General features: G+C 40.8%; 1 protein-coding gene across 5 annotated transcripts; it reads right to left on the bottom strand.

Moving 5' to 3' along the window:
• Positions 1–407: 407 nt before the first annotated feature.
• STX16 (syntaxin 16) lies at positions 408–14,875 on the bottom strand. 5 transcript variants are annotated; one of them, XM_051803104.1, is made up of 10 exons: positions 14,488–14,800; positions 10,984–11,091; positions 9,628–9,768; positions 8,954–9,116; positions 7,914–8,005; positions 6,884–7,027; positions 6,236–6,316; positions 4,118–4,314; positions 1,521–3,285; positions 408–769 (listed from the first exon to the last, which is right to left on the bottom strand). In XM_051803104.1, exons 1-8 carry the CDS (start codon positions 14,620–14,622, stop codon positions 4,210–4,212), a joined length of 969 nt encoding a protein of 322 aa, XP_051659064.1. In that variant the 5' UTR covers positions 14,623–14,800; the 3' UTR covers positions 408–769; positions 1,521–3,285; positions 4,118–4,209. The 5 variants fall into 5 exon arrangements, with proteins under 5 accessions (XP_051659064.1, XP_051659065.1, XP_051659062.1 ...); XM_051803105.1 differs by having other exon boundaries at positions 1,521–4,314; positions 14,542–14,875; XM_051803102.1 differs by having other exon boundaries at positions 1,521–4,314.
• Positions 14,876–16,129: the final 1,254 nt, after the last annotated feature.

The raw sequence follows: 16,129 nt of genomic DNA, 5'->3' as shown, positions 1-16,129 counted from the left end.
TTTTTTGTTTTTTTTTTTTTTTTTTTTTAGATTTGCCAAGCGCCTCCTGTTACTGTTTGGTCAGTAGGCAATTATCACAGGAGACCCATCGGGTTCATCCCGTCCAGCTGCTGGCCCTGCACGGACACCCCAACAATCCCACCCTGAGCCTGAGAGCGTTGTCCAAGCGCTCCCTGAACTTCGGTGCCGTGGCCACTTCCCTGGGGAACCTGATACTCGTTGATCTGCATCCAGGAAAGCCGGGAAGGTCCGAGTAACAGAAAGGGAGGAAAAGAGAAACCTGATGCATGTAATAGAAATACATCTAAAAAGAGGAAAAAACCTCAAAGAACCAAACAAACCAGAAAACAAAACCCAACAAAACCTAGGCTGAATTCCAGGAAAAAAAACTTCCATACAGCAAGGTCTTACTCGGTCTCTGAAGTGACATTATGGAAACTTTATTGCCTGATGCATTTAAAATTGCTCCAAATAAAAGTTGTAGGAACATCTGTTGCAGAGGTCGGTCGTGCATCCTCACAGATGGGACGGTAACTCAATAAACAAGCTCCAACTTTAACGAGTCTTTACCAAGCCACAGAACACGCACTGTTCAGGGGTTCACTGTTATCCCGATACATTTGGACAGTGTGGGAGATAGGAATGACAGTACACACAGCAATTCAGGATTGAGGCATTCCAAGGATTCTGCCAGGCAGTAAACTCCCAGTCATTGAGTGTTCCTGCTACTGTCAGAGTACAAATACAGCACATTCCCCGAATCCAGTGTCTGAAAGGCAAGCAAAATAGCAGGAAACACTCACCTAGCCCAGAATCCTTCTTTTGTCAGTTAAGGACAGCAGAGGAGTGTCCTCATGAAGGGAACAGACTGAGGAAAACAATCCTACCTACAGAAATTCCCTGTGAATGTCCCACCAGCAGCAGCTGCAAACATTTCTATTTGTACAGGCCATGGCAGAAGCTGCAGCCAGGACCTGTCTTCCAATTATTGATCCTCTACAAGTACTTGTGGAATCAAGCCACTAAAACATCATCTTACATAATCCATCATAATTAATATGCAAAATTATAATGAATTCCCTATTTTAATGGCTTTTATTCAAGAAGGCTGTTGGGTTTGGGGTTTATTTTATAGTAAACATATTTTTTTTCCCAACAAAATTGGTTTCACTGCCACCTATCCATGAACTTACATTTTGCAATGCTGTACCAAAAGCAAACTTTCCAAAGATTTAAGCAAAGGAGTTAAGACTTTTAAGTAGTTCATAAAAGCAAATCTTAAATCAATACAATCCAGGCAATCTCAGTAAACACCTCACCAATTACAGTTATTCAAATTTTTAGCACATTCCAAAAATCACCAAGCAAAAAACCAATTCTTCTGTTTCACTTTTCAATTTCTAGAGAAAACCTGCAGTAGAAATAAATTTGCTATTACAGTGCTTTTAATGCTGTCCTTCCTGCATATGACTCCAACTGATTTCTGTTAACAAGTAGCAGCTCATTTTTTGCATGCTTACATGCATTTTAATGGAGAAATTCTGTACAAGCCAGTGGCTTTATAGGCCATTCCCTCCAGGTGAGGAGCCACAGATTCTTGGGAGATGCTCCAGCACTGCTCTTCTGTTCCTTTGTAAGGAATCAGAGCTTCTATACAAGCTGAGAAGAATCCAACAACTACAGGGGGCCACAACCTGCAGGAGAGGGCACCAGCTTTGTCTGGTCCAGAGGACTGGACACACACAGGGCTGGACAGAAGCACAGTTCAAGCAGCTCCTGCTCTTGGAACACCTGAGCAGGCAGTAGCTGCCGTGGATTTTTGGGCTCTCACTGCCCAAAGGCACACACACCACCCCTTCTTTAGGAGGCCACATGGAGGGAGTCCCACAAAGCACAGCATCAGGGTTTCATTTAGCTGCTGATGGTTATTGAGACTGACTCAGATAGTTACACACCTGCAATGATTTAGAAGCCTGGTGTGGGTTTTCTGCCTCTATATAATCAGCTTCAATAAATTCCAGCTCGAGTTACACAGGACAATTGACATCTGAGTTTAACCTCTTGTTTGATACATATTAAAAATGCATTTCCTTGTACAGAATTTGAATAGAAAATAGGTAACCAGTTACTTCAGTGGAGTTGAGATATCATGGCCATAACACATGGGAAATAACTCTTGACAATGCAAGTTTACATTGTGCTACAAAAGTTATTTTTTTTTTTTAGATATTTCATGTCACAGCCCCTTTCATTTAATTATGAAGAACAGAAATGCATTAACATCATGAAAGTATGTTTCAGTTTATATTTTTTTTAAAAAATGAATAATTGCCCACTTGGGTTGGAAGTGTTTTATTACTCCTTCGGATTCACTTGCCATGATAAAATGTCAAAAGCACCGGTCAAGACAGAAATAAATAACACGATCTCATGTTAGAGAAAAAGTTGCAAATACAGTATATTAAATTATAGCAAGATGCTGCTTCACACCAGCTGATGCAGACAGCACAAGGGAGACAGTAGTTTTACTCACGATCATTGAAAAGATCTATCACCAGAACAGGGGAGCTGCACACCCAACCACAAGCCTCAGTCCTCCTTTTACCAATTTACTTTGTGAATTTAATGAAGAGTTTGAACTGGCAGTTTTGGTAGTCCAACATCCCCTTTCTCTAGCAGTAACAGGAGTGGTACAAAGCTTTTCATAAGCCCCACGAAAAGCCAAGGCTTTCACGTCTTTGTAGTCTTTGATTTCAGGTCCGTTCCTGAAAATGGTCAGTTTAAAGCCACGTCTCAAGTCCTCCTTTAGTAAAGAAACTCCAGGCAGGCAACACATGCAACTTCAATAGTGTTATGAAACTGCATTCAGGGGTTGGAGCAGAGCATCTCTGCAACTGTACGGGGAGCACTTTTATCTGTCAGAAAATGAAGGAAGTTACAGTCCCTTTGGGAGAAAAATAAAAAATATAAAAAAGCCATATTAAAAATATTAAGGCAAGGCCACTACAATTGCACACCACTTCAGGCCTGAATTAAATCAGGAGGATTCTATTACTTACATGTTGCCCTAATTCCTGTTGTATGGCCCGCAGCAAAGTTTTCCACTGAAAAAAATAATGAAAAGAACCCCAAAATTCTCCACTGAAGGCCTTGGAACATGTCACTTGCATAACACCTCCCATGGTCAGCTGGAGACCATAAACACGTCCTCCTCCAGGCAGACATTTGAAAGAGAATCTTCTGCCAGGGAAAATGATGTAATATCTACTGTAGTGAAGTCACTTCCTGCACAAAAACATAACCCATATGGGCAAAATGCACCGTAAAATAAAGAGCTTATACACCAAGTAAAGTTTGAAACATCTGAGACCCACTACAGCAGGTCAGAGAGATTCTCTTTTTGGGTTTCTACTCCATTTTTTTCAGTTTAACTTTGCCACTGCTTTCATGTAATGCCTGTACTTTAAACTAAAAAAAATGATGCATGAAAAGATATATGATCATTCTGGTAAGGAAAATCGTTCCCATGATTACTCAAGCTCAGAAAATTTTTTAATTAACTAAACATGTTAAATTATGCCAGTGATTACATCTTGTTATTTACAAGATCAAGTACCACTGATTCTTAGTAATGGGGCAGTATCTAAATTAAGATCACAGGGGCTGGATTATGTTCTGGTTGCTAAAATCTTTCTGGTTTAGCTGTCTATCCAGTTCTTTGGAATTTTGAGTGTGGAAGAAAGGGGATCAAATCAAACAATTTTGCGCCTCGACATATTCTACACCTGGATCAATTTTTGATATCTAGTCCCATTGACTCAGTAACATGGTTTAAATTTGAAACCTGTCACAATTATGACATAAGAATATAGAAGACAACACATTTTTGTTCACAGTAACACACTAATTACTGTACTCACTGGTAAACGTCAATTTTTAATAATTTTTAAATACTGTGTTTTCCAAATACCTCAGCATAGAATGCCAATTTTTTTGTGGGGGAGCATCAGATTTCCTGAATTTTTCCACATAATCCTTACAAACACCTCACAGATCACCAAACTTGGAAGAATTCTACAGAAACATTGCACAGACGTTGCACCACAAGGGCTCGTACATTCAAAGGCAGCTTTCTGGAGTGCAGGTCCATCCATTCACATTGGGAAAAAAGTTCACAGAAACTCCAAAAATGAGAAAATGAAGCGAAACCTAGTGTGACTTTACACCAATAAGAACAACAATGAGGACAATTACTATAACAAACAAAATTAAAATAACGAGCATCTTCCGGTTCTTCTTTTGATATTGCTCTGCCTGTAAAATAGAAAAGGAGGAGTTAATACTTAGATTTCTGCAGAGCTGAGGTACAGACTGTTACTTGGTATAAGTGAAATACATGTGTTCCAGATGGTTCTTTGGTAACCTGACATTCCATACAATGTACATTGCAAGCAATTCCCACAAAATAACTCTGATCTGCACCACAGACTCCAGTGAATAAAGTCTGCACTGAAGTCACATTTACCTGTGTTAAAGAGCAGACTCACTTTGAGATAAGATTCCTGTTTTATATTTGAAGGTCATTAAAATTCACAACAAAACTTCATTTTTTTTAATAGGCATTTTTGTTGGACCTTACCCAGCTGTGCATTTTCATTTAATTTCAATTAGCACTGAAAGCTTTCTTTTTGTTTTGGTTCTCAGTTTTCTGCTTCTTTCCTTTTTTCTTCTAGCCATATTTTCTCATCCCTTGCCTCTTTTTCCCAGGGGAATTAAAAGGGCACAATGTGGAGAAAACTCTCCAAAAGCCAAATGAAAGTCTGCTAATAGAAGCTAAATGGAACAAAGCTTGCATTTAATTGCATTTAATTAATAAACCTTCAAAATTTAAAGGGAAAACTATATTAATTCTTCTCCTTTATAGTCTATGGAAAGTAATTAATTACCAGATCTGCTAAAGAGGAATTTTTGACCTGAAACTATGTAACATGCAACCACTGTGACTACTGACTTCATTAGTAACTGATTCCAATTTTCATGTGAAGCAGGAATTGGTAATTAGTGATTTGCAGTGAATTAGTGCAATTCCTGTTGTCTTGGTAGTTTATAATAATTGTGCCAAATAAAACAGAAAAGAAATTTGACAGTATAGATATTAAATCAGAATAAAGCTACCACCAGTACTGAAAACACCAGGGTACCTCTGATATTCCTCCTCAGACCTGTCTGTATGTCTACCATGATAGGTGAAAAAATTCTTCTGCTGTATTGAAAGCAGGTATATATTGGATCAAAAATCCATACTCCAGCCAGCAATCCAACCAGGGGCTTGCTGAGAATTCATTACCCACCACTAGACCAGAAATAACATCGATTCCAACTAATTAATTTATTTCCAGTTCAATCTGTACAAATTGCTTCCAATTACTTTAAGCTTTGCTCATCCACAGTCAACACCTTGTTTCAGTGATGTCCAATTTACTTTTGTGTATAACAAGAATAATCCTATAACCAATTTATTTTGCTGTGCCTCAAATGGCACATTTTTTGCTGTCCATATATTACAAGTCTACCACCAGAGGAAGTTGAATGTGTAGAAATCAGATGTCCAGGTTTCCAAAACAGAATGTTTTACTTAAGAGGCTTTTGCATAGATCTCTTTTGGAATTTATTTCCAGCAATGGAAGGATTGAACTGAGCTGACAAGTCAGAACCTACCATAGAATCAAAACAGAACAAAGAAGCCAACAAAACAAAATAACCACAAAACTCTGCTCTGCTGCCAACTAAAACTTTTCAGGTGTTCATACTAAAAACTGTTTAAAGTGTCAGATGGTGAGAGAAAACATTAATAATTATTCTTGCTGATTAGACAATATTTTCAAACTGAAATCTGTAGTGAGGTACCCAATAACCAGTCCTGTTTCCCAAGTGCCTGGCTCTCCAAACAGAGAGGGAATTGCACATAGGTTCCAGCAGGTCAGCAGTATAAATATCAAAGCACATTGCTTGGATGCCCAGAAAGTCATTTAAGAAATTAACACTGGGCATCAAGCATGACATTAACAGAAGTTATATGGAAAGCTCCTACTGCAGTACAGTTGGACATTTTATACTGTACCGCAATCATTTCTAAAAGGGACTATGTCCAATTGAAAATTGAATAACTTAACAGCTATCAAATTATAAAATATTATTAGATATGCAAAACAGCTTAATGATTCCATCAGCTTACCTTATGTAGTTGTTTTAGACCCTCTTCAGTTTTCATACACGACTGTTCAATATTATAGTCAATTCTATCTAGAACTGTTCCCTAAATAAAAAGGAGAAAACAAGTAGCAAATTGAAGCAAAATGAACTTCATAAAGCAATTCTTATTATAAACAGCAGAGTAATTAACAACACTCACAGTAAACAGCTCATGAATTATGTAAACAATGAACTTTTACAGAAGAACTTCTTGGGACTTCACTAAACAACTTCCTTGCTCAGTGCCCAATGGCAGCTCTGTCCACATCTCACATCACATCCCTAATTATCACCTTACTTCCAGACCAGGTGCTTTTGGCTGACACACTGAACATGAACTGAATCTCTGGGAGAAATAACCATCAGAACTTCGGCTTTCTATGGCCTTTTTATTTTATTATTATTTTTTTTTCAGTCTAACACACATAACCACTTGAATTCTTATTTATTTATTTCCATTAATTCAACTTCTGGAAGGTTTCAACCTTATCTTGAAGATAAGGATTACCTTATCCTGAAGACAAGAGGTAAGTTAGGAAAAGTGAGCAGCACATGAAAACAGGAAGAGTCTGGAAGCCTCAACACTACACAGAATCTCCTCTTTGTTGCTAACACTGTGATGTCCATGTACCTGTTCTACTATCATTGCTCCCAGGTCCCTAAATATTTCATTGAGATCAGAGATGGACTGTACAATCTGACGGATTTCTCGTTCCCGCTCTTCCACCATGAGTGTGTTCTGCTCCACCAACGCCAGCTGGTCATCTGTAAAACCCTGTGGAAATAAAAGATTTAGGTGCTGAACTGGCATTAACAGCATGAAATAATTATATTCACTAGAAACAATTATATGGATTACAAGGCCTTATAACACAACAATCCTTTTGGAATTGCCTTAGTAGACAAGAATCTAAGAAAAAAATGCATTTTAAAAAGATTTTCAGGGTCTCTAAAATAACTTGCATAGCTATTTATAGCTGAAGGAGAGAAAATGCATATCTTGTATCCTGCCCAAATACATAAACAACTGATTTTAAAATAACAGCTGTCCTAAACCAATGTTTTTGTTGTTGTAGAAAATCAATACACGCAAGTGTTCAGCAGTTACAGAATATCTATTGATTGATCAGCATGACAGAAACTCCCATAATGCCAATGTGTAAAGACAGTAGCAATTCTGCTATTTTTATTAACCAGAGACCTTCCTGTTTTTGTCTTCCAAGGCCAATCACAACTGAACATTGTCCTTTCCCCATCACTCTTCCTTGAGATAAGTGAAAAACCTTTTGTACACAGGATTAGCTGAAAAGGTGCCTTGACTGTTTCAGTAAGTTTTCAGCTAAATGTTAACTGAATGTTAACAGTTAAGAATATTCTGTGGCACTATGAGTGAGGACACAACAGAACAACTCCCACACTGATTAGAAATGCGGTATCCCCAAACTCCAGGAAGTCAAACAAAGTCTGATAGAGCTCCTCAACATTATTTGTGCAGAAACAAATCACTGCACCATTTTTTCAGCAATCTGACATATTCCAGGTCTTCAGTTACTCTTTAAAGTTCACTTTAAATAGTGCCACCTTCCATCCAAACTCAGAATCACAGTTTTCTACAATTGCTCTTGCATGTGGCCAGACAGGTGCTGTGACAAGGGACTTACTCTGTCATAAAGTGTATCATCCTCCCCATCATCCATCAGTGGGACTGAGGTGTCGAAGAAGTGTTTGGATCTTTCTTCTCTATTCTTCATGCCTGCAAAAGACAAGCCATGTTTGAGCACAATATTTATGCACACTAAGATCAGAGTAAGAGTAAAGTCTGAAGCACCAGATAGAAATGCACAAAAAGAGAAAATCTGGCTAATAAATGACATAAATAATAGTATGCAAATTTTAATTGTCACACAGGCTTCCTATTTAACAAAGCACAACAAATTCGACCAGACTTGCAAGATTAATTAAATCAGTGATTTTGAAGTCGTTCTGTTCTACATAGTTAAAAAAATTAGGTAAGTTAAGAGCATTAAAGTGTGATCACTTTAGGCTATTTTATAACAAATTCTCTTAGGAACATCCCTTGTCTGAACTGTGATCTTCAGTTCCACCTGTGCCATTTATACCACAGGAGGAAGAAATATCAATGTTAAATTTGAAGATCAAGTTTTTGTGGGTTTCTTCCAAGATTAAAATAATCTTACTTAGCCAAAAATAGAGTTGCACACAATTTTAGAGTTTTAAACAGAAGCTATTCCACTTCCAATCTGTTTATGGATGCAGAATTTTAATTTATCACAGACTACCTCTTTAAGTTTTGTCTATCACAGCCTGCCATCTACAGCAGGCATCATGGCTGAAGAGCAATGGCTGCTTCACCAGTGTCACAGAAGCAGTTTTTCAGACCACAATTAGAGAAGCAAAGATGCATTAAAAATATGGATGGGTGAAATACACTGATTTTGTTGACATGCTTAACCATGACATTTCTCCTTCAGCAATATGAAAGAGAAGTAGAATAAAGCAGTTTGAACATGAATGAACCAGAAACCCTCAAATTCTACCCTCTAGCTAGTCCTGTGTGCATCATTTAACCCTTCCATGCTTGAACTTTCCCAACCAAGAAAACAAGCACACCTCCATCAGTGGTGATGTATGGGCACCACCACAGGAGGTGCCCCTGTATTACTGTATCTCTTATGCTTACGTTTGAGATAGTCAGACTGTGCATGCCTAAAGTTGGTGGACAGGTCCTGAAGGGACTGTGCTAAGGAAGACACTACATTCCTGAGAACACGTGCTTCTTGTTCTGTACAACTACGGGACCTGCTCTGCAAGACCTGGACTGCTCTCTGACACCTGTGGAATAACTGAGAAAACAAGGCCATTAGTAAAAACACAGACAGCAGCTCACACTTCAAACATCACATTGCAAAAGTGCCAAACTGAACACTAATATTTTGATTTCTAGATTTTTAAAATTAATTTTTATTGCCTCGTGCAGTGTTTAAAAAGATACAGAAAAAGAACAAAGTTAACAAGGTAGCTGAGTAACACAACTAATTCTGACCAAAGGCATTTGCTTCATTTTAATTGCTTGGCCTTGGAATTGATATCTGTATTTCTCTGAGACATCTGTAAACTTGATCTGATTAATCCTATTCCAAGTAGAAAAACCAACAGGTAAGTAACAGAACAGGGAGGTTAATGACTCCTTGGGAAGTTCACCGAGACGGTGAGTGCAATTCTGAGCACAGAGCCCAGGACTTCTCACTCTAATACTGATTAGAAATGAAATGCTTTCCTCAAAGCAAACCATCCCTTGTCCTAATGCTTAAAGATATGCCAAACTGGAGAGTTAGAGCTGAAATGAGCCTGTACCTGTGTGATCTCCTGGGTTGTTATTTCTATTGCCCGTTCCTCTTCACTGCTGTCATCCAGCGTGGGTCTGTTTAGATGTTTATCATGAAGACTGGCTAATTCTTTCATCTTCTGTTTAACCCTGGCAATATCATACTGAATCTAAAACAGAAAGCCCAACAGGAACAAAGGGAAGTAACTCGTGTTTCAGAGGAAAGGGTTCTGACAAATGTTAGACAAAAATCATTGACAGATATCTGTAACATCAAAAGCAGACCAAAGATCATTATAAACCAGATAAAAAGCTGACTAAGAAGCAACTGAATACTCTTATAGACTTTGAGTTTGGTATCTTTTTAAACCTACTCTTGTTAATCTTAGGCAAGACTGCTGTTTTCAAATGTGCTTCATTAAGGTGGAATAGTATTTTAATCATTATGTAGTATCATAGTAAGAAGATTTAGCCAACTCCCAAAAATATTAATGAAAATTCAGGCCACAGCTTCAACTCTCTCATACATTGAATAGCCTGAACTTAACAGAAGAAGTTAAATGACATGCTTGCAAACAAGTAATTAAAAATAAATATGTAAGAGTGATTATTATAGTAGTAAAAAGGAGACTGAGCACCTTTCTGCAAAATAGGTTGTGTTTACGCACAAACTGATGAGGCAACATGTGTTCTGAGAGTACATTTAAAAACAGATTTTCTGAAAGTCAAGAATAGTTTCACGTTCCAAATACAGAGAAAGGTTTTTAACTGGATGCCTCCAGAATCATTCCCTTGTGTATGTCCAAATATTTCCATAACTTGCAAGGCATCCATAGTGCACAGGCAGGAAAGTTCTCCTGCTAGAAGACACTAACATTTCCTGTTTTCAAACAGTAAACCTGCTCATCTCCACCATTTTAGGGTCTACTCAACTGGATTCAATAGGTTCAAACCAAAATTCCACTGCAAGTACTAATTTTTTGGTACCTTCCCTTCTAAGTCTTAAAATGAGAAGAACTTTGCTTTGCTAAGAGCTTTAGGACCTTCCCGTGTCTCAAGCCTAAAAGCTCAGCTATAGCACATTTACCCTAATAGTCCCAGTGTACTTTTAATACTGGGCTCCCATTAATGATACACAGTCTTCCAGAACTCCTGGTCCTGGATAATCTCCATTTATTTCACTTGCAATATACCCTTCAAGATAATAAGTCACAGCTTGCCTCATATTTTCCTCGAAACAAGGTGGTCAACTTAGAAAACACTAATTTTAATCTTTCTTCACATACTAGTTTTGTCATAAAACTGACAGCATTGAGAAAGTAACTGACAACACCAATAAATCCCTCCATGAGAAGCCAAACTGTTGGATTTGCCACAGAACTCACCTCATCAGCCCCATCGACCCATTTGGGAGGTAAACGTTTCGTGACCCCAATTGCTGCTTCGGGATCTAAACTGATTCCCGACACCAGTGCCATGCGGTCATCAGCCAGCTGCAGGGCAGAAAAAACCACAGCAAATTAATTTAATTCCAGTCAGATCCAAATCCTTGAACATCAGGAAAAGTGTGTGTGTGCCTTCTCATAAAAAGTAACCTCGAAGATGTGTTCACACGTGACGCAGCTACGATCACACACCACATCTCCTGGTTTGTCCCTATGTGCCAGTGACCTATGTCCTCCCCCCTCCCACAGGATCTGAAAGATGAGAGTCAGTCTTAAAATAAATTCTTAGGAGATTTTTCAAGGAGAAAATATGGTATTGCAGTGAGAATTCAAGTAGCTCTCATGTTGGTACCTTTTTCCAGCACAGTTTATATCAGGCCAGGCATGTTTGAAAACTGCACTTGGGAGAATCTCAGAAAAAATTTTTATTGTAACTGCAAGAAATAAAATAGTACCCCATGCTTTTTCTCAATGTTATTTAGACAGACATTCAGCTAAGAGGCAGCTGAAGGACAAACACTCTTGCAAACTGACATGCAGCTAAAATGGTTAAATTACTTGTTTAGTGGACATGAAAATGTGCTAAACACAAATAGCCAAGGCAGTTCTAGAGATGATCATCAGTGATACCACTTGAAACATAACTAATCACTGCTTGTTCTCAGGGAAAGATTTAATACAAACACCTCCCTTCCTAGTTTCTCTCAAATTTTTAATTTTCCTTTATCAGGCCTGTAAAGCTTCATGGTTCTCCACTCCATCCCTCTTCCTTCCTGGGTAATGCTTTCTTGAAAGCTGTTTTTTATCCCTGACCTTATTCCTGATCAATAAAGTTTGTATAATTCATGCATAGCATGAAAAATAGTTACTGGCTTCATTTTGCAAAGTCATTCTATCCCACACATGTACAGTAAGTCAGACTAGTTTATACATTTATCTATTCACAGTGTAATACTCCATCACTAAATGCTTGACTTTATGCAGCCTCGTCCTTCTACTGTGCATGGAGACATTTCATCCTATACAAAAAAATTCAGTAAACCAGCAGAATAAGGAAAGGAACATTTTAGGTCAATGATGTAGGCTTGATGCACCATGGCAGAATAAAATGTGAAAAACAATACCTCATCCAGCTCCTGAAGTGATTTGTGGATCCCATCAGCCCCATCCAGTTAGAGACAGCAAAAGATAAAAGGGAAAAAAAGAGACATAGGACAGATATAGGGCATGGTCAGTTGAGAAAATACTGATTGATGTTTAAAGCATGATGGTTTACCAAGAACAAACAAACAGCCCTTTAAAGACACGACTAATCAATAAATATATCATGATACTGTATTTTAAGTCAGCATTTTGCTTGATGCACCAACTTTTTAAAGAAATATTTCAGTTCCTTGGTAAACAGCAAGAACATAAGAGATCAAGTCCAGAGCTTGGTTTGTTTTCCAAAGTAACTGCACAGTCAATATCTAGATACTAAACTGTCAGGTAGAGACTGCAATGGAATACACTGAAGTAGGACAGCAAAGGCCACTGACTGCAGCATTCAGCATCCACAGGGAGTTGGAGGGTTTGACTATGATTGGAGGAGGCACAGACAAGCTCTTGAAAGATATTTATCAACAAGCACCCCAATTACCACAGGATAACACAGACAGCAAAAGACAAAAAGCAAAAGCAAATGCAGCATATGCTCACTTCTGTACACACTGGAGTTGTGCTCTGCTTTCAGGGAACATTAACCCTGCAAGGATCTGAAAAAATATAGAAAGCAACCAATCTGCAGCTTCTCTGTTCATCAGTGTTTGCACTGTGTGTGTGAGCAAAAGGGTATTTCACTCACAGGTGAACAAAGCAGTTTAAAATGAGGACAAACACTTGTGGTTTAACAAAGCAGCATCAACTGATGGTCCTTATCCCAGCCCAAGCTCTTGAAACAGGACTGTACTGTTAAAATGCTGCTGTGATTATCTGAGTTTAAGGAGTGGCTGAGTGTCCTCACGAGGGTGCATCTGCCAGGGCAGAAGGTGATTTTGGACAGAGAGTTATCATTGCAAAGGATGTCTTGAGGAGAAGCCTGGGGAGTGAACTAAGGTGAGCTGAAGTTCTGTGAGAGAGAACTTGCAGCCCTGCCCTGCTGGCACCAGCAGCTCTGCTCTGGGGGCACCACCCAAGGGAAAACCTGCAGTTGACAGGGACAGGCACCTGAAAACCTGACAGACAAGTAACTCACACTAACAGTGTTACACTTCTTGCTAAAACAGTTCACTCGTGGTAACTACAGAACTCTGAATGTCCAATCTGGATCCAGATTGAGCCATCGACTCACTTCACCCACTGCACAGAGTCACTGTTCATCTCCATGTGAATGAGCAGCCCAGCAAACACCTTCAATTCATGTTGAAAAACACCGTCAATAAACGTTTTATGCATGTTTTAAGTGATACTGCACTCACTGCTGAGCAAAGTGCATTTCACTGCTCAGTTGCCTGTATGTGAGTTTAAACCATCACTACCTTTTCTGGGTGATATTTTAAAAAACCCCAAGCATCTAAAGAACTGATATTGATATTGGCAAGGAAACCTTAACAAGGACTAAATGCAGAGCCAAGTTACACACGTGTAATACAAATTATCATTGACATTTCCTGTTCTACAAAAGCAATTTCATACACAGTTGGTTAGACACAGGTGTAATAAAGTTAACAAGGAACAAATACCATAAACAGCAACATGAAGCACTGCTTTTCCTAATAAAAATGCATTAATATAAAGCAATTTAGAATGATGAGACTGCCAGCAGATAGTTACTGGTGCCTATGACAAATAAATGATAAACTTAACAGAAACTGTGAAAACCTGAGCAGAGCTGAGCTGCCAGGCAGCCCATCATGGTTCAAAACTTAGAAAAAGCTGCAGAAACTGCCTCTGAATGCATAACTTTTATGAGGGAAATCTACTGACTTCCTCTCTCAAAGATGTCTCTGAGTACTATTTGTATTTAGGGAAAATTAAAATAAAAGGGCAATGAACACCAGAGCAAGTTATGGAGAAATTTAAGCAATGGGAATAAACTATACCAAGTGTATTTAACGGTGCCCACACTGAGGTGAATAGAAGAGTTCTGCTCTGTGAAATGATTTTGGGTTTTCTTTGAGGTAAAGAGGTATCAAAAACCAAAGAGGACCAAAACCCTCATGTCAACGCTAACACGAAGCTCTTAGAACAATAATTTGTTATTCACGAAGGGAACAGAGATCAGCACACAGAGAGATCTCTTCTATTCGCTTTCCGTGAGGGAGCAGGGAAAGGGATCAACAGGGCGGGGAGGGAGGGAGGCGGGAGGGCGGTGGGGGTTGAGGAGAAGGCTCGGAGGAGGGGAGAGGGTCGGGGCACAGCTCGGCTGCCCGGCGAGGTACAGAAGGATGAAGGGAGGAGACTCACCGCAGCAGCCATGCTACGTGACCCCCGAGGGCTGGAGGAGCCGAAACTACTCACTTGCTCGGCCAGCAGCTGCCGGCTCTGCACCGCGTTGTTCCGCAACAACAAGAACGCGTCCGTGAGACGCCGGGTGGCCATGGCCCCCCTGCCCGCCGGGCCCGCGGCCCGAGCACAGCCCGGCACGCGCGGCGGCCGCCCCTCAGAGGGCCGGGGCGGAGACCCCTAGGAGGGCCGGTAGCGGGAGCCCTCAGCGGGCCGTGCCCGGGCCGGCCCTGGCCCTGCCGGGTCCCGGTTCCCCCCTCTCCCTGTCCCCGTCCCGGCCCCCGCCGGGCGCCGCCATCGCCCCGGCCCGCGCCGACACTTCCGCGTTGTGCAGCGCCCAACGCCTTCCGGCCCGCGCGCCCCGCGCCGCTCCGCCCCTCCTGCCGCCTCGCCACCAGCGTTCCGGCCCTAATGGGTTCGGGGCACGAACACTCCACATCCGTTCCGAAATCCAGCTCTAAGTCCATCCCCACATCCAGCCCCAAATCCAGCCACGCATCTGTCCCAACATCCACCTCCGAGCCCATCCCCACGTCTATCCTCCCACCCGTCCCTAAATGCAGCTCCCCACCCAGCTAAAAGTCTGTGCCCACGTGCAGCCCCACGCCCACCCCACATCCCTCCACACATCCAGGTCCACAGCCCGCCCCAAAAGTGGCCCCACCTCCAGCCCTACCTCCAGACCCACATGCACCCCAAATGCAGCCCCACATATGGCACCACACCCATTCCTCAATCTGTGCCCACAACCAACCATCCTACGTCCATCCCAACTGCCAACCCCACATCCATCCGTCCATCCAACCCCATATCCACTTCCACATCCAAATCCACATCAGCGCCACCTCATCCATCCATGTGTCCATCCCTGTGTCCGTCCCTGGCTCCATCTCTGGGTCGATGTCCATGCCCATGTTCCCTGAAAATGGACAAGCTATTTAAAATGACAGTATGGGGTTTGACTTTACAAAAGAGGCTTTTCAATAAGGTGACTGAAATGATTTTCCCCTGCTGCTCTGTCAGGCTGGACAGACTGCTCCCAGTGCGGGGCAAACATGACACAAGGTGGTTTTGGGGTCCCTCTGGTGCATCCTATGCCAGGTGCCTGCACTCCAAGGGGCATCCAGCATAATCCGCAAGGAAACACCAGCAGCCACTGCCCAGCACGGCCAGGGAAACTGCTCCCCACAGGTCATCAGGAGATTAAACCCTCAAAAAAACCCCAGACCAACTAGTATTTACACATATGGCAGGAACAGTGACTGTAATCACAACCACATTTGCTGGAAATGTTATCTCGTTTTATCCAACCGCCCAGGCAAACTTGTATGGTGAAAAATAGGAAAAAAAATATTCCTCTGCTATTATAAGATATTTGGGGGGTTTTCTTGAACAGCCCTTCTACCTCAGCGGGAGAGACCTGAAACTTGGAATTTAGCAAGGAAATAAGCTCCAGTCATACAAGGCCTAACGCACGCATTTCATTTTTCGTGGTCTGGTGAAATCTGTTTTCATTTTGGCTGCCTGACAAAGGCTTTAAAAATCTATGTATGGGCTTCATTTCTTCATGCTAATTTTTAATCTACTGTAACAATTTTTTATA

Source organism: Manacus candei, unplaced genomic scaffold, assembly GCF_025592945.1.
Source record: "Manacus candei isolate 608988 ecotype Guabito, Panama unplaced genomic scaffold, ASM2559294v1 h1tg000057l, whole genome shotgun sequence".
NCBI lineage: Eukaryota > Metazoa > Chordata > Aves > Passeriformes > Pipridae > Manacus > Manacus candei.
The sequence above is the reverse complement of the archived record's forward strand: the minus strand, read 5'-3'. Positions and strand labels throughout refer to the sequence as shown.

Bases quoted from the DNA above. Each gene is read 5' to 3' on its own strand.
- STX16 (XM_051803102.1), bottom strand. From the start codon at position 14,622: ATGGCCACCCGGCGTCTCACGGACGCGTTCTTGTTGTTGCGGAACAAC. The intron at 9,769-10,983 runs GTGAGTTCTGTG...TTTCTGTTTTAG, and splicing joins GGGTCGATGGGGCTGATGAG to ATTCAGTATGATATTGCCAG. The intron at 6,317-6,883 runs GTACATGGACAT...CTTTTTATTTAG, and splicing joins GAGCAATGATAGTAGAACAG to GGAACAGTTCTAGATAGAAT.